The sequence below is a fragment of the Callithrix jacchus genome, chromosome 8 (genome assembly GCF_049354715.1).
Source record: "Callithrix jacchus isolate 240 chromosome 8, calJac240_pri, whole genome shotgun sequence".
Lineage (NCBI taxonomy): Eukaryota > Metazoa > Chordata > Mammalia > Primates > Cebidae > Callithrix > Callithrix jacchus.
Genome location: NC_133509.1, coordinates 72,066,718 through 72,088,513, shown reverse-complemented (window position 1 = coordinate 72,088,513; position 21,796 = coordinate 72,066,718). Strand labels below are relative to the sequence as shown.

Here is a 21,796-nt window from a genome sequence, read left to right as displayed (position 1 = left end):
TCACCTGTATGCCCATTTATAGGCACTAATTCTAATTGCAAAAGCAAATGATTCCAACAGTCAGTCACCAACCAAACATACTTGATGTTTGCTAACTGCATTAGTTTCCAAGGGCTGCCCGTAACAAAGTACCACAAACTGGGTGGCTCTAAACACCAAGTATTAAATGTCACACAGTTCTGGAAACTATAGAAGTCTGGAATCAGGTGTCAGCTGGGCTATGTTCTTACTGACAACTGCAAAGCAGAGTCCTTGCTTGCCTCTTATAGTATTTGTTGTTTGCCAGCAATTGTTGGCATTCTTGGCTTGTAGATACATGGCAATCTTCTCCCTGTGTGTCTTCAGATTGTATTCCCTCTGGGTATGTCTCTTTCTATATCCAAAATTTGCCCCTTTTTATGGGGACCCCAGCAGTAGTAGATAGAGTCCACCCTAATGACTTTATTTAAACTTGATTACCTCTGTACAAACCGTATTTCAAAATAAAATCACATTCTGAAATAGCAAGGATTAGGACATCAGTATAGTCACTTTTGGGGGGCAGAATTCAACCTATAACAATAGTCAACTACTGCAGATGTTAGTAACATTGCTTTAAAACACTAGTGTTTAACTTGGGGATGAGAAAAAATTACATCTTTATTTTCACCAACTCTCATACTGTTTCACCAACTACAGTATTTCCTACAATTATAAACATGAGCAAAAAAATCACAGTAGTAGTATCACTGGTTCTTGAGGGTTTGCACCCATAGAAATCACTGGTATTTATGTCACATTTCAGCATTTGCGGATATCCAAAAATATCACTTACAATCATCACTGGCTTGAGATTAAAATTGTTAATGGACTTGCTGCTAGATCTAGTTATTTTATGCATTAATAATGATGCAGGCATATCATGATGTATCATAACATAATATTTTCATAATTGTATTTCAGTAAAACTTATTTTGCTTTAATTACATTTTATGCATTTTAACATTATTCTGAGGAATGGTCCTGATTAAAACAAAAATTACCCAAATTAAGACAAAAATCTTTCAATACCTTAACAGGACCCTTAGTGAATTTCTATATTACAGAATTAAGGATTTTTTTAAATTTAGTAATCAAAGAATATACATGGCATTGTGCATCAGTGTGCTTTTTCAATTTTTTTTACCATGATCCACTGTAAGAATTTATGTTTTACACATAAGCCAATACACAATATTTTCTCTTTCCCACACACAAACCTGAAACAAAAGTTTACATTTACTATACATAAGAGATGCATTCTGACATTTCTATTCTATTGATTTTCATTAAAAAATACCTACCTTATTAATTTATATTAAAAATACCTACCTTATAATTTATATTAATTATATATATTTTATATTTATATGTATAAATATAAACATATTTATATTTACAATTGTTTTAGAGGTGGAATTTAGATGGAAAAACAGCTCAACAGCTAACCAGGCTTCATTTAGATAACCGGTAATGGATTATATAAATTTCATAATTATGATGAGAGTGTAAATTTAAACTTTACCAAATATAGGAAGAAAAGAGGTAGAACAATAAATATTATGAGGCTGAATCATTTTTTATTATAAAAATGCTTTAAGTGCAGAATATTTAATTTCATTGAGGTATTTCCTCATTTGCTATTGTAAAATCAGGTAGAAACATTTCCCAAACTAACAATATTTACTTAACCCCAGGCTAAAAAGAATTTTACCTGTAGTAAACTCGAAGGGTCTGGATTTCCTCTTCCAGTTTTTTGTACTGTTGAACTGCAGTTTCTCTGGCTTCTTGCATAGATAACAACTTTGCCTGCAAGTAATTAATATTTTAAGAAATCCAGTATTCATTTTGGTATGATAAAATACAATACCACAGTAAGAACAGTAGTCTTAAATTACTAACAGTTAAAAAAAACTTACGAATGTTTTTAGTAGTGTCTCATAAGTTACCATAAAATAGTCTAAATGCATTAATAATACAAACACTAAAAATATGAACACACTAAATTTGGTAACTTTGCTCATTACTAAACTTCAACCTTATTTATCTGTATCATCAGATATATGCCCTTCTGCAATGTTTAACTTTATACACAGAATTCAGAATGTGGAACATGGGTTTCAGAGCAATATCTACAGTAGAGATAAGTACAATGGGTATTTCACTTACAGATTTAATGTGGCTCCACTGCCTGATCATACTAGATTTTCTTTTAACTTTATTAATAGTAAAACTCAGAAAATTCTAAATATGTTGTCAAGTTATCTTTGATATTTAATGTGAAAAAATACACCAGACTACAAACTGATTCTTACAGATATGATTTAACCTTTTCAATTCCTTTTCTGTGGGGGAAAAAAATTCCCAAAGGGGAGAATGGCAGCAACCCTGAATGCTAGCAATGTTTTATTAGAGGGGTGTAACTGTTCCTTCCTGCTATAATTTTTGAGTTTTAAAGAATGGGTAATCACTTTTTTCAATGAGGTAGTAATTTAAAAAGAATTTGCCACCCTCCCACCATCATTCCCATTGGATTTTAAACAACACCAAAAACAGTTTTCAATATAACTTTGAAAATGTGGCACTGGTAAGTCAGGCATTAGTATTGCTTATTAAAGTTAAATTTGCATAAAATGATTATTTTTCACTTTGCTTTAAATTGCATTTGAAAGGTAACACAAACTGCTGTCACAAACCTCACAAACTAGGACACCCTCGTTAATTAAAAAGTAATAGAAAGTCTGAAGTCACAGGTTCAGAATTTTGGTGAATTCATATAATTTCATTGGAATTATTTTTTTGGTTAAGAATGAAGTCATAAAAAACTTGTGAAATCCTGATTATAGAAAATTAGTCAATGAAATAAAAGTGAACATTACACAATGCCACTTTTCTATTTTAGTAATAGAGAATTTTAAAAACATGTAGCAATTTAGACCTTTGCATATAAGTTTTAGCATTAAGATTAATTTGTTCTCTGAACTGGTAAATTCTACCAAATTTTAATTTTATAGTTAAATTTAAGATGTTCAAATGCATTAACATGCCATATTCCATAATTATAGACAAAAAATTCTAAAAAAAATGGAAAAGCATATAAAGTAAAAATAGATGGCTGGTTCTTAATGAAAGCTTTTCCAGTTTTCAGTATACCATAAAATGTGATTAAAATGGTAACTTGGAAGACAAAGATACCCACTGTGACTAATGGCAGGTCAAAAAGAATCACACATATCACATTCAACTTAGAAAACTTCAAACTTCAAACATGCAGTTAAGGAATATCAAATATTGAACAGGTAATGGAGATTTTACTAAATAAATAGGTGCCAGTGCTACATATGTACAAATGCTAAAATATGATGATTGTTTTGAAGTCTTTTACTTGGTACCTGTGCACAGAAACGAAAACCAAAACCAACCAACAAAACACTAATTCTTGTAAAAGAACACTAAGATATAGTTTTTGCATATACATGTTCATAATGAAAATGGGATTGTGATAACTTTAAATTCCCAAGCTTAAGGTGTTATTGAACATTTCATGTTCTCCTCCCACATTTAGTTGACTATGAAAACTTGGTGGTGCTTTATGATAATTCAAGTTCTTAACTCCCAGTATCTAATTTTCTTCCTAGACCCTAGTGACTATGTTTAAAGCTATTATAAACTTTCTGGCTTTACAATATCCTTACTTTATCAGACATATACTTACCTGGCAGCATTTCTTTTTTGGAAAATACCCCTGCCCTATACTACAGTGATCTTGCTCAGTCTTTGTGGCTAGAACGAACTTCATCCCCCATCACCTCAGGTATACAATCCAGGTTGTCTAATTGAAGTATTTAATCCCCTAGCCCCAGAATAAAACCGAGTCCTGACAATGTCACTTTTACTCTTGGATCCACATATGTCTGAAAACAGATCCAGATCCGCTTCCTGGATTTCTAGGGTAGATAAATCTACCCATTCATTGGGAGGTAAGTTGGAGGGGGACTTAGGCTAGTTTGAGTTGGGTATCTGTTGCATGCATTGTTAAAACATTTAGCCAATTTAAATGTGCTATTTACTTCTACAGTATTTCCTTGATTGATATTAATACCACATAATTCTATCATACTATAGGTCAGAAAGAAATTTTGTATCAAAAATACCAAGGAAATTAGCAAACAAGATATATTCCTGTTTTTCTTTCTGGCATCCTATTCCCATATTTCTGGAAATTATTTTTATATTTCATTTATGTGTATACTTGCAAAAATAAACACATGCATCAAACAAAAACTAACAAAACTCAGTGTAAGAGAATATACAATGTAAAGTAAATCTCCCACCTCCCATCCTTAGTACTACAAATCCCTTCTCCTGAGATTACTAGTTACCTGTCTAGTTGTTGTACATCCTTCCAGAGATTGTTCTATACATATATAAGCATATATGGATACTTTAAGTAAATTGTCCCTATTTACAAAATTGATAGCACTTTATACATAGTGTTATAAACCCTGCTTTAATTTTTTTTTAATTGCTATTTTGTTTCACATAAAAAAAAATTCAGCTGGTTACCGTGGCTCCTGCCTATATGGTAGCTTATGCTTCATTTCCCAGGGCTTTGGGAATGTAAGATGGGAGAATACTTGAGCCCAGGAGGTTGAGACCAGCCTGGGCAACGTAGCAAAGTCTCATCTCTACAAAAAATTTTAAAAATTAGCCAGGTGTGTTGGTGCGCACTCAGAAGACTGAGGCAGGAGGATTGCTTGAGCCCAAAAATTCAAGGCTGCAGTGAGCTATGATCACATCACTGCACTCCTGCCTGGTTGACAAAGTGAGACCCTGTCTTTAAAAAAAAAAAAAATCCACTATCCCATTCCACATATCATACTCGTTAGTCACATCCCCTTTCTTCCTTCCAAGCACCAAAGAAAAACACATTTGGGTTCATCATTTTCAAGAATATTTTATACTTTTACTATAGTATAAACATTTTACACAAGTATAACACATTTTATTTTTATAGTCATATTTTAGGCAAAATTTTATCAAAGTAAAACATACATGCAACATAAGTACATGTATGGAGTTTTCAATATCAGATGTATTGAGTCGTAATTTATACAAGGTAAAGATTTACCCATTTTCGGTATATAGTTCTGTAAATTTTGACAAAGTTATCCAGCCTTGACATACAATATTCCTGTTACCCGAAAATGGTCCTTGTGCAACATTGGAATCAATACCCCTCTTTTTACACACAGCCTCTGGCAATCAGTGATGTAATTTTTGTCCCTATAGTTTTGCTTTTTTAAGAATGTCATACAAATGGAATCATACAGTATAGTCTTTTGAGTCTAGTTTCTTTCACTTAAAGAGATTCATCCATATTATTTTATGTATCAGTAGTTTATTCCTTCATATCACTGAGTAGTATTCAATTGCATGAATGTATCACAATCTGTATATCCACTTACCAGTTAGACATTTGGCTGATTTCCAGTTCTTTGACTATTACAAATAAAGCTGCTACAAATATCTACATATAGGTCATTTTTCTAGAAATATAACTTTGTTTCTCCTGGGTAAATACCTAAGAGTGAAACTGCTGAGTCCTGTGGCAAGTGTGTGTTTACACTCTATACATACATAGTTATATACTTTATTAAAAAACTGCCATACTTTCTGCCTAAAATGATATCACTTTAAAGTATCCATACTTAACTACAATCAATGCCACTTGTTGACTTCCTACTCTGAGTTAGAATTCTTTCAAGTGCTTAAAATATATTACTATATTCTCATAACCAACCTATAAGGCAGTTGCTATTATCCCTGTTTTGCAAGATATAAAACATAGGTTCATGGAGCTTAAGTGATTTCTAATTATAACAAGAGCAAGTAACTCATAGAAGTCAAATAGAAATTCAGACGTCTTTGTTCCAAAATACATAGTTTCTTTTTATATCACTGTATACATTATATATAAATTATATAATTAGAGGTGACACAATGGAATCAAATCGTCATGCAGTAACAAAGTTAATGACAATAATGAAAGTTCACAGAATAATCAGAGTATATTTCACTATACCTTACGTGATTGAAAAATGGGTTCGTTAACTGATGTTAGGTTAGACTTATAGTTACCTATCTTGATATCAGTCTTGACCAATGCCATCTAAATAGGACAGCCATTAGTACTGGGACTGTATCAGAAATGAACTACATTGTTTCCTTAGTGTTTAATCTAGTAACTCAGAATGACAAAGAAAAGACTACATTGTTCACATCACTAAGCACTATTCTTAATCAGTATTGGAGAGAAATCACTTTTATCTCTCTTTGAGATCTTGTTATGTTTGGCTTAAACGTGTTTTTAATAGTTATAGTCTGATACAGTTAAGCCTTCTTTTGGTAACTCCAAGACCTTGAATGGAAATTGGTTTTTATCTTAGAACAGAGTCATTTGATGTTATGTGTGATATCTGGTAAATAAAGAAGCATACAGTACAAATTAAACCATAGAAGAAAATAATTTTAGACTAGAAAAGGATCTCAGAGGTAATACGGAACCTTACTTTTATAGAGGAGGAAATTGTCTTTAATACACCATGTTCAGGGAAATGTTTGGAAATTGTCCAAGGTTTCATAGCAGGTTAGAAAGAACGTTGGAACTAACAGGTATCCAGAAAACATTGCTTATTTTACCAAAGAAGACCACATTTCAACATGGTATAATTTAATATGTATGTTAGTTATTTTAATAGAATTATTTTCCAGAGTAACTGTAAATATATATGATTAAGCTAGCACTATTAAACACATCTATATCTAATTAGATATCTTCAAACAATACATCAAGTTACATGATTGCTCAAACAATATGACTATAGAACTACTGAGATTTTAATTTTTAACCTCAAAAGAAGGTTAAGAACCTAGTGAAAAAAAAACATAACTAAATAACTTGTATAAGGAAACTCAAAGTGTTAAAAGCTGTTTTTAAAAGGATAAAAATGACCAGGTTTCAATTAAACCTCCACTTCGGAGGAGGATTCAAGATGGCGCGATAGGAACAACTCAGGATCGCAGTTCTCAGTGAACGCTCGGAGGATGAGTCAAAGCCACATTTCCAGACGAATCTTTGTTGCCCACAGAACAAGGAAAATCCCAGGTGTAAGAGAGACATGGGACGCAGGTGCAGCCATTTGGCTGTCACGGCCGCTTCAGCTGGCCGCAGCGCAGCAGCACTCTGCAACAATCCGCAAAAAACACACTGGCCCAGGTGCCCTGCTAAACCGGCAATCTGAGATTTGGGAGGGCAGATTAGCATATCCATCTGATTAAACGGAACTTGGACAGTGAGCCAGACAAGCAGATTCCTGGGAAGTGGTGTTTGAGCCAGCGCAGTGGCTCGCTGCATGGGAAATCACACAGATCCCGGTGCACTAACAGCGAACGACTGAAACACCTCGGAGAAAGCCAGCCGTTCAACTTAAAAAAAAAAAAGAGAAAGGCGCTCTGAGGCAGGGAGCCAGGCAAGCAGGCTCAGTGGGCTTCAGCCCCACAGGGACAAACAAAATGGCAAATCAAAACGCTCTGGGTGGAGAGTATCACTAAGGGCACTGCTGAACCCAGGACGGTGCAGCTAGGTGAAGGAGGGGCATCCGCCATTACTGAGGCAATCTGCCCCTACTGAGGTACACTCCCATTGCTGACGCAGCCGGCCGTTGCCGAGGCAACCCGCCATAAAAGAGAGACTCCACTGCAGGGCGGAGCCCGTAGCAGCAGGGCGGAGCCCGCGGCTGCAGGGCAGAGCCTGCAGCAACAGGGCAGACCCACCATAAGCAGGGCAGAGCCTCGGCAGGCAAATAGTGACTAGGCTGCCTCCTAGCTGGGCAGGATAGTGCAATGGACACGCATAAAGAAAGCCCCAAATCCCCGAGACAGAGCATGTGAGGAAAAAAAGGGGTTTTAAGAGTTCTGCTGCAGCAGACTTAAACGCAGCAGCCTAACAGCCCTGAATGAACAACAGAGCTCACAGCACAGCACTTGAGCTCCTATAAAGTACAGACTGTCTCCTCCCAGCTCTCTGACCCCTGTATATCCAGAGTACCTCAAAAAGGACTGATCAGACTGACATTAGGTGGGCATCATTCTGGGACAAAGATAGCAGAAGAAGAAACTGGTAGCATACCTCACTGTTCTGCAGCTGCTACAGGTGTACCCCAGAGAAGCAGGGCCTGGAGTGGACCTCAGAAGCTGTACAGCGGAGAAGCTAAACTGGTAGAAGGAAAACCAAGTAACAGAAATACCTCATCATCAACAATCTGGGCATACACTCAGAGACCCAATCGAAAAGTCAGCAACTACTCAGATGACAGGTGGATAAATCCACAAAGATGGGAAGAAACCAGTGCAAAAAGGAGGAAAACACCCCAAACCAGAACACCTCGCCTCCTACAAAAGACCAAAACTCCTCACCAGCAAGGGAACAAAGCTGGACGGAGAATAACTGTGATGAAATGATGGAATCAGACTTCAGAAGGTGGATAATGAGAAACTTCTTTGAGCTAAAAGAACATGTTTTAAATCAATGCAGAGAAACTAAGAACCTTGAAAAAAGATTTGAATAAGATTCGAGGAAATGATAACGAGAATGGATAACTTAGTGAGGAATATGAATGAATTGAAGGAGCTGAAAAACACAAGACAAGAAATTCACAAAGCATGCACAAGTTTCAATAGCCTAATTGACCAGGCAGAAGAAAGGATATCAGAAGTCAAAGATCAACTCAATGAAATAAAATGAGAAACCAAGATTAGAGAAAAAAATGCAAAAAGGAATGAACAAAGTCTCCAAGAAACGTGGGACTATGTGAAGAGACCTAACCTACGTTTGATAGGTGTACCAGAAGGGGATGAAAAGAACGAATCCAAGCTGGAAAATACTCTTCAGGATATTATCCAGGAAAATTTCCACAACCTAGCAAGGCAGGCCAACACTCAAATCCAAGAAATACAGAGAAAACCACAAAGATATTCCGCAAGAAGAGCAACCCCAAGGCACATAATCGTCAGATTCACGAGGGTTGAAATGAAGAAGAAAATACTAAGGACAGCCAGAGACAAAGGTCAGGTCACCCACAAAGGGAAGCCCATCAGACTCACAGCAGATCTCTCGGCAGAAACTCTACAAGCAAGAAGAGAGTGGGGGCCAATATTCAACATCCTCAAAGAAAAGAACTTTCAACCCAGAATTACATATCTAGCCAAACTGAGCTTCATAAGTGAAGGAAAAATAAAATCCTTTGTGAACAAGCAAGTATTCAGAGATTTTGTCACCACCAGGCCTGCTTTACAAGAGCTCCTGAAAGAGGCACTACACATAGAAAGGAACAACCAGTACCAGCCATTCAAAAACACACTAAATGCTAAAGAGCATCAACAAAATGAAGAATCTTCATCAACTAAGGGGCAAAACAGCCAGCTAGCATCAAAATGGCAGTATCAAATTCACACATAACAATATTAACCCTAAATGTAAATTGGCTAAATGCACCAATCAAAAGACACAGACTGGCAAATTGAATAAAAAATCAAAACCCATCAGTGTGCTGTATCCAGGAAACCCATCTCACATGCAAGGATACACAAAGGCTCAAAATAAAGGGATGGAGGAAAATTTACCAAGCAAATAGAGAGCAAAAAAAAAAAAGGCAGGAGTTGCAATTCTCATCTCTGATAACATAGACTTTAAAACAACAAAGATCAAAATAGACAAAGAAGGTCATTACATAATGGTCAAAGGATCGATACAACAAGAAGAGCTAATGATCCTAAATATATATGGACCCAATACAGGAGCACCCAGATATATAAGGCAAGTTCTTAATGACTTACAAAGAGACTTAGACTCCCACACAATAATAGTGGGAGACTTTAACACTCCACTGTCAATATTAGACAGATCAACCAGACAGAAAATTAACAAGGATATCCAGGACTTGAACTCAGACCTGGAACAAGCAAACCTGATAGACATCTACAGACCTCTCCACCCCAAATCCACAGAATATACATTCTTCTCAGCACCACATCACACCTACTCAAAAATTGACCACATAATTGGAAGTAAACCACTCCTCAGCAAATGCAAAACAACTGAAATCATAACAAACAGTCTCTCAGACCATAGTGCAATCAAGTTAGAACTCAGAATTCAGAAACTAACCCAGAATCGCACAGCTTCATGGAAACTGAACAACTGGCTCTTGAATGTTGACTGGATAAACAATGAAATGAAGGCAGAAATAAAGAGGTTCTTCGAAAACAACGAGAACGAAGACACAACATACCAGAATCTCTGGGACACATTTAAAGCAATCTCTAGAGGAAAATATATAGCAATAAGTGCCCATATGAGAAGAGTGGAGACATCCAAAATTGACACCCTATCGTCAAAATTGTAAGAGCTAGAGGAGTAAGATCAAAATAACTCAAAACCTAGCAGAAGACAAGAAATAACTAAGATTAGAGCAGAACTGAAGGAGATAGAGACACAAAAAACCCTTCAAAAAAATCAATAAATCCAAGAGCTGGTATTTTGAAAAGATCAACAAAATAGACAGACCACTAGCCAGACTGATATAAAAGAAAAGAGAGAATAACCAAATAGATGCAATAAAACACGATAAAGGGGAAATCACCACAGAATCCACAGAAATTCAAACCATCATCAGAGAATATTACAAACAACTCTATGCACATAAACCAGTAAACCTGGAAGAAATAGATAAATTCCTGGACTCCAGTGTCCTCCCAAGCCTAAACCAGGAGGAAGCTGAAACTATGAATAGACCAGTAACAAGGGCAGAAGTCAAGGCAGCAATTAAGAGCCTACCACACAAATAAAGCCCATGTCCAGATGGGTTCACAGCAAATTCTACCAGACACACAAAGAGGAACTGGTGCCATTCCTTCTGAAACTATTCAAAATAATCCAAAAAGAGGGAATCCTTCCCAAATCATTTTATGAGACCAACATCATCCTGTTACCAAAACCCAGCAGAGACTCAACAAGAAAAGAAAACTTCAGGTCAATATCCATGATGAACATAGATGCAAAAATCTTCAATAAAATACTGGCAAGCCGATTGCAACTGCACATCAAAAAACTTATCCATCATGATCAAGTAGGATTCATCCCGGGGAGGCAAGGCTGGTTCAACATACGCAAGTTGTTGAACATAATTCACCACATAAACAGAACCAAAAACAAAAACCACATGATTATCTCAACTGACGCAAAGAAAACCTTTGACAAAATTCTACAGCCCTTTATGCTAAAAACCCTCAATAAACTCGGTATCAATGGAATGTATCTCAAAGTAATAAAAGCTATTTATGACAAACCAACAGCCAATATCATACTGAATGGGCAAAAACTGGAAGCATTCCCTTTGAAATCTGGCACTAGACAAGGATGCCCTCTTTCAGCACTCCTATGAAATATAGTACTGGAATTTCTAGCCAGAGCAATCAGGCAAGAAAAAGAAATAAAGGGTATTCAAATAGGAAAGGTGGAAGCCAAATTGTCACTATTTGCAGATGACATGATAGTATACCTAGAAGATCCCATCGCCTCAGCCCAAAAACTCCTGAACTGATGAGCAATTTCAGCAAAGTCTCAGGATATAAAATCACTGTGCAAAAATCACAAGCATTCCTATACACCAATAAAAGACTTAAAGAGAGCCAAATCAAGAACAAACTACCATTCACAATTGCTACAAAAAGAATAAAATACCTAGGAATACAACTCACAAGGAACGTAAGGGACCTCTTCAAGGAAAACTACAAACCACTGCTCAATGAAATAAGGGAGGACACAAACAGATGGAGAAACATTCCATGATCATGGTTAGGAAGAATTAATATCGTGAAAATGGCTATACTGCCCAAAGTAATTTACAGAATCAATGCTATACCCATGAAGCTACCATTGACTTTCTTCACAGAGCTGGAAAAAACCACCATGAACTTCATATGGAACCAAAAGAGAGCCCACATAGCCAAGTCGATTCTAAGCAAAAAAAAAACAGAGCAGAGGGCATCACACTACCAGATTTCAAACTATACTACAAGGCTACAGTAGTCAAAACAGCGTGGTACTAGTATCAAAACAGAGATATAGACCAATGGAACAGAACAGAGGCTTTGGAGGCAACACAACATATCTACAACTATACAATCTTTGATAAACTCGACAAAAACAAGTAATGGGGAAAGGATTCCCTGTTTAATAAATGGTGTTGGGAAAACTGGCTAGCCATGTGCAGAAAGCAGAAACTGGACCCCTTCCTGACACCTTACACTAAAATTAACTCCAGATGGATTAAAGACTTAAACATAAGACCTGGCACCATGAAAATCCTAGAAGAAAATCTAGGCAAAGCCATTCAGGACATAGGAGTAGGCAAGGACTTCATGACCAAAACACCAAAAGCGTTGGCAACAAAACCCAAAATAGACAAATGGGACCTAATCAAACTCCACAGCTTCTGCACGGCAAAAGAAACAGTCACTAGAGTGAATCGGCAACCAACAGAATGGGGAAAAATTTTTGCAGTGTACCTATCTGACAAAGGGCTGATATCCAGAATTTACAAAGAACTCAAACAGATTTACAGGAAAAAAACAAACAAGCCCATTCAAAAATGGGCAAAGGATATGAACAGACACTTTACGAAAGAAGACATATATGAGGCCAACAATCATATGAAAAAATGCTCATCATCACTGGTCATCAGAGAGATGCAAATCAAAACCACATTGAGATACCATCTCACGCCAGTTACAATGGCGATCATTTAAAAATCTGGAGACAACAGATGCTGGAGAGGATGTGGAGAAATAGGAACACATTTACACTGTTGGTGGGAGTGTAAACTAATTCAACCATTGTGGAAGACAGTGTGGCGATTCCTCAAGGCCTTAGAAATAGAAATTCCATTTGACCCAGCAATCCCATTACTGGGTATATATCCAAAAGACTATAAATCGTTCTACTATAAGGACACATGTACACGAATGTTCATTGCAGCACTGTTTACAATAGCAAAGACTGGAATCAACCCAAATGCCCATCAATGATAGACTGGATTGGGAAAATGTGGCACATATACACCATGGAATACTATGCAGCAATCAAAAATGATGAGTTCGTGTCGTTTGTAGGGACATGGATGAATCTGGAGAACATCATTCTCAGCAAACTGACACATGAACAGAAAATGAAATACCACATATTCTCACTCATAGGTGGGTGATGAAAAATGAGAACACATGGACACAGGGAAGGGAATACTGAACACTGGGGTCTATTGGGAATAGGGGAGGGACAGCGGCGGGGGGAGCTGGGAGGGATAGCTTGGGGAGAAATGCCAAATGTGGGTGAAGGGGAGGAAGGCAGCAAAACACACTGCCATGTGTGTACCTACGCAAATGTCTTGCATGTTCTGCACATGTACCCCAAAACCTGAAATGCATTAAAAAAAAGAAAAAAAATAAACCTCCACTTCATAGGAAGGCTTGGATGCTCACCATTGTGTATTACGATAGTATATTGTTATTTAGAGCTGATTCCTTAGAGGTTCTTCTATTGTGTCCTTATGTCCTGTCCTTCTGTTTATCAGACCAGAGATAATGAGGTTCCTCAGTCGAAGTCATACATGTACTGTCGAGTAATATATGAGATAATCTGACATGATGAGAGAGAAGAAAAGAGTTTGTGGAGGAAGCAGAATTCAAAACATTCATAGGCAGAAACTGATTCATGGGCAGTGAGCAGAAGCCATGGAGGAGAGAAAGGCAAGGTAGAGAGATGTATGCCAAAACGACACTGCAGCCATGGTGATTAAGAGAATGTTCTATGGAACCAGAATGGCTAGGGTCACATCGTTTCTTCACCACCTACAAACTGTCCCATATTGGCAAGTTGGCAAATCTTTATGTACCTCAATTTCCTCACCTACCAAATGGGGTAACTATTCCTTATATCTTAGAGGGCTGATGTTAGGAAGAATTAAGTTAAAATCTGTAAAACACAACAGTGTCTGGCACATAGTAAATGCTTTAATAAGTGATGATTAAATAAACAGTAGGGAAACAAAAACTAGCTGGATCACTCAGCATATAAGGAAGCAGGAGATGTGCTGCAAAACAAGTAAAGAAAATAAATAAGACATTTATGCAGCTGACAAACATGAAAAAAAGCTCATCATCACTGGTCATTAGAGAAATCCAAATCAAGACCACAGGCATATATCATCTCTCACCATTTAGATTGGCAATCATTAAAAAGTCAGGAGACAACAGATGCTGGAGAGGAAGTGGAGAAATAGGAACGCTTTTACACTGTTGGTAGGAGTGTAAATTAGCTCAACCATTGTGAAAGACAGTGTGGCAATTACCCAAGGATCCCAAACTAGAAATATTATTTGACCCAGCAATCCCAGCAATCTGGGTATATACCCAAAGGATTATAAAGCATTTAGTTATAAAGATACATGCACATGTATGTTTACTGTGGCAATGTTTACAAGGGCAAAGACTTGGAACCAACCCAAATGCCCATCAATGATAGACTGGATAAAGAAAATAAATATACACCATGGAATACTATGCAGCCATAAAAAAGGATGAGTTCATGTCCTTTGCAGGGATATGGATGAAGCTGGAAACCATCATTTTCAGCAAACTGACACAAGAACAGTAAACCAAACACCACATGTTCACACTCATAAGTGTGTACTGAATAATGAGAACACATGGACACAGGGAGGGGAACATCATACACCGGGGCCTGTTGGGGCACAGGGGTGGTAGGGGAGGGATACTGGGGGTGGAGATTGGGGAGGGCTAACATTAGGAGAAATACCTAATGTAGATGATGGGGGGATGGATGCAGCAAACCACCATGGCATGTGTATACTATGTAACAAACCTGCATGTTCTGCACACATACCCCAGAACTTAAAGTATAATAAATAATTTTTTAAATTGTAAAAAAATAAAATCTAGTGTAAATCTGGCTTCTATGCTGAAAACCTTTCCACATACTAAAAGATGTCCAGTCTCTGAGAAGTCTTGCTATTTATAGTCCTCCTCATGATTCTATCTTCACCAAAAAGTCTTTGTTGACCAAGATAACTTAGGAGAGTTTTCTTGTTCTTTGTCATAGACCACGTAATTTTCCTTCCCAACAAAATTAGTACAGTTACACACAGAATAATAACACTTTGGTCAACAACAAACCACATATATGACTATAGTTCCTTAAAATTATAAGACCATATTTTTACTATACTTTTTCTATGTGTAGGTATGTTTAGATACATAAAGACTTGCTGTTGTCTTACAGCGGTACATGCTGTACAGGTTTGTAGCCTAGGAGCAATAGGCTATACCACATAACCTAGGTGTGTAGTAGGATATACCACCAAGGTTTGTGTAAATACACTCTATCATGCCCATACAATAATGAAATTACCTAAGGATACATCTCCCAAAATGTATCCCCACTGTTAAATGATGCATGACTATATACCAAATGTCATATTTTTTAAGAATCTCCTTTTAATATGTCATAGAATTTTCAATGATCACATGTAAAAACAGAATACATTTTTGAGACTTTATTTTAAGGAATTCATTAAGTTTAATATAAGTTAGATTCTGTTTATCATTAACACAATACCAGCATTTATAATATGTTAAATATGTATAGTGATGTGTGATTTATAAGAATTATACTATATTATCTAATTTGAGATAGTAGGAGCTTGAATACTTACATTGAATGCTATTTCTATCATTTTAGGAGAGAGGAAAATAAGAGTTAGAGAGGTTATTAACTATGTAGATTGTTAATGAGGGGGCAAATCCTGGTCTTCTTTCAAGTCCTAACAATATGGCACTACAGTTATACGTAGACTCAGCAAAATAGGAAAACACGCCAGACACTGTTCTAAGTGTATTATATATTCACATATTATTTTTCAAAAGGTATTGTATAGTAGTTACTATTACTATTTTCATTATATAGATGAGGAAAATGTTACTTCACTTACTTAAATGTCAGCCAGCTAATGAATGGTGGAGCAAGGGTTTGAACTCAGGAATTGTAGCCCATGTCTCTCTTTTTAACTACTATGCTATAAACACTAAACAAAATTTGGTGCTTTAAAATAATCTGTGCTAATTTTTATCAATGAATTATATTACCTAATTTTATTTAAATAAATTGGCATAAGAATTTTTTAAACATAACTCATATAGTTATTTTAAGATGGCATCTAAACCTTTCTTGGAGGCACATATGTAATTTTTGGACATTAGTCCATTTAGTGACAAAAGGCCATCTATGGTATTTCCCTCAGCTTTACAGACCCCTGGCAAAAAAAAAAAAAAACAAAAAAAACAACAACAACAACAACAAAAAAAAAACATAGTATCACAGCTTCTCAGAAATATTAGCAATAGTATATAATTTATTTTTCAGGAATAATGATGGTGAGGACTTCTCTCTACTGCAGTAGAGAAGAAATCCTATTCTTTTTTGGGGCAGATGTGGCACAAATTTCCAAGCATTTATCCATTTACACACATGCAAGTAAGACAGAGAGAAAAGAAATCTCTCTCTACTGGATCTAGCAATGGTTCAGCAAGTGTTTGTTCTGCTTGGCTTTCAAGTGTGTTTTGAAGACACTATTCTCAGTCGACTAGCCTGAGTTCCATTTTGTGCTTGTTTCCTAGTACGGGGCTTAATCTTGAATCCAGACCTGTCTCTGTTTACTTGGATTCAGGTTCTGCCTAAACTTATATCCCCAAAAGTATATATTACTTCAGCTTTTTCAAACACCAAATACTAAGATATGGAAGCATAAACATGTAATTGTGCTTCTATATCAACAAAAACAAAGAAGGAATCTTAAAGCAGCAAAAGATAAATGATTTGTTATTTAAAAATAATTCTCAATAAGATTAACAGTGAACTTCTTCTAAGAAACCATGGAGGCCAGAGGCAGTAAGATGGCATATTCAAAGTGATGAGAGAAAAGGTGCAAAGAGATATTTCACAAGAAAAGATATCTACATGGCTGACAAACATGATACACTAGTTTTCAGGGACATAAGATTTAAATCCTAATATGCTGTCACTTAATCCACAATTGAAGAGGTAAAATTAAAATGATTAATAATAGTAGAATATACTGGCTAAGATGTGAAATGACTAGAAATCTCTTACATTTTGGGTTGGTGTATAAACTAGTATCACGCTTTTAGGAAACGTTTGGACTATTGATAATGAATGGCTTATTATAGAAATATGTCACTAACTAAATTGGGAGAAGTCAACTTGTCTTTTCACATGTATTGTGGGTATTAATAAAGATTATATTATGTTAGATTTGATTTTTAATAAAGTCACTAAAATTATAGGTTAATAATCCTTAATTCACTATACAAAAACCCCAACATTTCTGAAAACAGAAAATAACTTAAAAATTTTTTTTGGTACTGAAATCAACTGACGTTAAACCTGGGAAAACTGATTTAAAGCTATTTATGGTCTTCCTTTATCTCACTTAATGTAAATATTCACATTTTTTGCAGAAATACTGTGTTTGGTTAGTTTTTAACTTATATGTGACTCCCCAGCATTGTTGCAGGGCTTTTAAAAGCCAGTAGCCTTGAGGCGCTATGTTTATAAGATAAAATAGCCTAGCAAAAGCCTTTTAAACTATGGTGTTTTAGGAACTGCCTTATTTCCCAATCCCTCACTCCAACCAGATGTTGTTACTTGATCCTACCTGTGGTCTCATGCCCACATGTATCTGGGAGCAGTTATCCTCAGCATGATAGGAAGAATAATGTCTCCCAAAGAGGTCTACATCCTATTCACCAGAACCTGTGAATGTATTAGGTTATATAAAAGAGGAGAATTAAGATTGGAGATGGAATTAAAGTTGCTAATCAGGTGACCCTGAGATGGAGATTATGCTGGATTATCTGGGTAAACCCAATGTAATCACAAGTATCCTTACAAGTGGAAGAGGGAGGCAAAGAATAAGAACCAGAGAGATGGCAGTGTAGGAAAAAGTACACTGGCTACATTACTGACATTGAAGATGAAAGGGGGGCACAGGTCAAGGAACATGGATAGCTTCTAGAAGCTGGAAAACTTGAGACAACTTTTGGCGTATCTTCTTATTTCCTTTATAAAGTTCTATTTTTTGCTATTGCTATTTGTCTCAATATTTATATTAACATTCATATTTAAATGAGTATTTAATACTATTAAAATAATACATTAAATTTATATTCCTTTTTAAACCATTAGTTCCTTGAGAGTTGGAACTAAGCACATATGCATGCTTTTTTATACATGGTACAAATAAAGATGTGCGTTAAATATTTGACAATATTAAAATATAAAAAATATTTGACAAAATTTAAAATATTAAAAATGGTGTAAACCATTCATGCTGGCATTTAAGGCCTTCCACAATATGGCATTTAATGCTCTCTTATTCCTTCACCTTCACTTTAGCCAAGAACCTTCCATAAATTCTCCCTAATTGTAATATTCCCTCCACTAGAAACCAAATCTATGCCATGCTATCAAATCTGTATCAATCCTTCAAGGCCCATTTTAATTATTACTTCTTACATAAAGCCCTTTCTTGATTATCTTCCGCATTCCAGAAAATTTTTCACCTCTAAAATCCTTAGTAATATTTTTTAGATTTTATTTTACATGAATGTTTTATGAAGTATAATATACAAAAAGAAAAGTTCAGGGCTCAATGAATCTTCATAAGTGAACACACCTGTTTAACCAGAAACTAGATAAATAATAGAATTATTTCCAACATCTGCAAACATCCTCATGCCTCTACCTAATCTTCACCTTCCCCAGCGGCAACCATCATCTTGACTATCTTGACTTCTACCACCATAGGTCAGTTGTGACTGTTTTGAACTTTATGTCAACAGAATAACATAATATAGAATAATATAATATGTATTCTTCTTTGTTTTCTTTGCTCAACATTAATCTTGTGAGATTCATACATGTTGTTTCTTGTTCCTTATTATACAGTATACAATTATAACTCTTGTACGTTATCTAATGACCACAAATATACCACAATTTATCTATTCCATTCCAATGATAAACCTTTGGGTTGTTTTGCCTTAGTGATTTTTAAACCCTTTCTTTATGACAACTATCTCAACCTATCTTACACTACAGTTATTTACATAAACACATGTCAAGGTAGGGACTATGTAGTAATCAAAAAACATGAATACAGTGCTCAGCACATACCAGATGCTTTGTAGATACTGTTGAAGTATAGTATTACACATTATGACGTCACAATTAAAACAGATAAGCATTTCACATTTTCAAAGAGCTCCCACATACATTGTATCATTTGAAATGATAGGAAGTAATACTACAGGGTAGTTAAGAGCAAGGTCTTTGGTGTTAAGCAAATTTGGGTTAGGCTACCAACAATCAGCTCTATGACTGAACAAGTTAAGGCTTCTGAACTTCAATTTTCTCACTGGTAGCATGAAAGTGATAATATCCATCTCATAGGATTATTATGCAATAATAAAAAGAGATAACTTACTATATCATATAGCCATATCAAAGTGAATATGTAAGCTATATAAGAGGCACAATTGAACCTTTGGTGTGATATGATTATGAAGTAACTGATGTCTGTAAGGAATAGCACCGTGCTAAGTGACAGGCGAATAAAGTGAGAAAGGACTTCTCTCTAATGCAATAACTAACTCCCAAGGAATCCTATTCTGTTTTGGGGGCAGGGGTGGCACAAGTTTCCAAGCATTTATCCATTTATGCACATGCAGATAACAGAGAGAGAAAAGAAATCTCTCTCTACTGGATCTAGCAATGATTCAGCAAGTGTTTGTTATAGACCACGGTTAGTTCAAGCCATATGGTAGTCTAGACTAGGGTTATTAAGGACCATAAAATAAATATTTTAGCTTTGTGGGCCATACAGTCTCTGGAACACGGATTCAACTGCTATTGTAACAAGAAAGTGGCCATAGACAATATGTTAATGAACCGATGTGGCTGTGCTCCAATAAAACTTTATTTGGAAAAACAGGCAGCTGGTCCAGAGGCCATAGTTTACCAACCATAGAGAACTAGAGTGGCCACAGGTTTACACAAGGTCCAGAATCTCTGATGATCTTTTTAAGTTTTTGGTTAGGTGCCAGATACCTTAAAACATGAGGAATGGAAATGCTAAACACATTGTCGGTACATTTGACCTGTTTAGAATGAACATATTTTTAGGGACAATGAAAGAAAATATCTATTTTCTTTCTGTTTTAGAACAGGTTATTTAGAGTAAATAATGGTAGGATGGGGAAAAAATTCATGTGGTTGTATGGAATCATGTGCTATGTAGTATCAACACATCCCAACAGGAAACCAGTCTGTCAGGGAGACATGACTTCAGCTATTAAATACAATGCAAAATAAACAAAATGTTAAAATGTCATAGTTTCAAACAGTATTTTGCCTGATGTTAATATAGCTATTAACAACATTCTTTTGAATAGTGTTTGTCTGACATGATTTTATATTTTTAAAATTTCAATCTATTTTATATGCCTAGGTTTAGATGTGACTCTTGTAAAAAGCATATTTTTTCCAGTTAAACAATCTTTGTTTTTAACTCGAACATTTGGTCTTTTGACATTTAAAGAAATTGCAAATAAATTTGGCTTTATATCTATCATCTTTTTGTATGCTTTCTACTTGCCCCACTATTTCTATGTTACATTTTTAAAATAAAAAACATCGCTTCATGCTGACTTTTGAATGGATTCATTTATTATCATCCCATTTCCCTCTATTTACTTTTGAATGCCATACATTCATTTTCTATTCTTTAAATGGTTATCTCAGAAATTACAAGATATAGCTTGGCTTATCAAAAAATCTAATATTAATACTCTTGGAGAGTAGGAGGACCTTAAAATCCTTTAACTCTATTGACTTGCCTCCTAATTTATTTGCTATTTTTAAAATGTATTTTAATTCTTTTTACATAGTTTCAAACCCCCCCCAAAATATTATTATTTTGTTGAGCCAATATTCATTTATATTAGTCACTTTTCTTTTGGGTTCTGATTCCTTCCTTGTTGGGAGGTCCCTTACACACTTGTGTGTCTAAACAACAGCTCCTAAAAGTTTCTTTAATACAAATCTGAAACGATTAACTCAGTTTTCTGAAAATGTCTTTATTTTATATTCATTCTTGAAGGATATTCATGCTGGGTATATGATTCTAAACAGGCAGTTATTTTCTTTTAGTACATTTAAAGCATTATTCTAATGTCTCCTGACTTCCACTGTTCTGTTCAGAGGTCATCTTTAAGTCTAACTGTTGCTCATTTGAAAGGAATCTATATTTTTCCTTTGACTGGCTACTTTTATAATTTTATGTTAGAATGCTAGATGTTTAGAATTCTTTGATGTCAGAATTCTTCAATTTGATTATGGTGTGACTGGGTTTAGATTTCTTATCTTGCTGTGGATAGATATTTTCCATCAGTTTTAGAAAAATCTCAGTCATTTTTCAGCTCTAATGATGCTTTTCCTGGATTGCTTGTATTCTCTCCTTTTTGGAGCCCAATTAAATGCTTATTAAACCATCTGACTGTAAAT

At 35.6% G+C, this 21,796-nt stretch overlaps 1 protein-coding gene across 18 annotated transcripts in view; it reads right to left on the bottom strand.

The window, feature by feature from the left end:
- Positions 1 to 21,796, bottom strand: part of MIPOL1 (mirror-image polydactyly 1) — a 413,275-nt gene that overhangs the window by 180,757 nt on the left and 210,722 nt on the right. For all 18 annotated transcript variants that reach the window (XR_623348.6, XR_004729856.3, XM_054240619.2 and 15 more), the window contains one exon: positions 1,733 to 1,827. Coding sequence is in view for 16 of the 18 variants with exons in the window: in XM_054240619.2 (XP_054096594.2) it covers positions 1,733 to 1,827 (95 nt within the window). In the remaining 2 variants the exon portion in view is untranslated. The remainder of the gene's footprint in view (positions 1 to 1,732; positions 1,828 to 21,796) is intronic.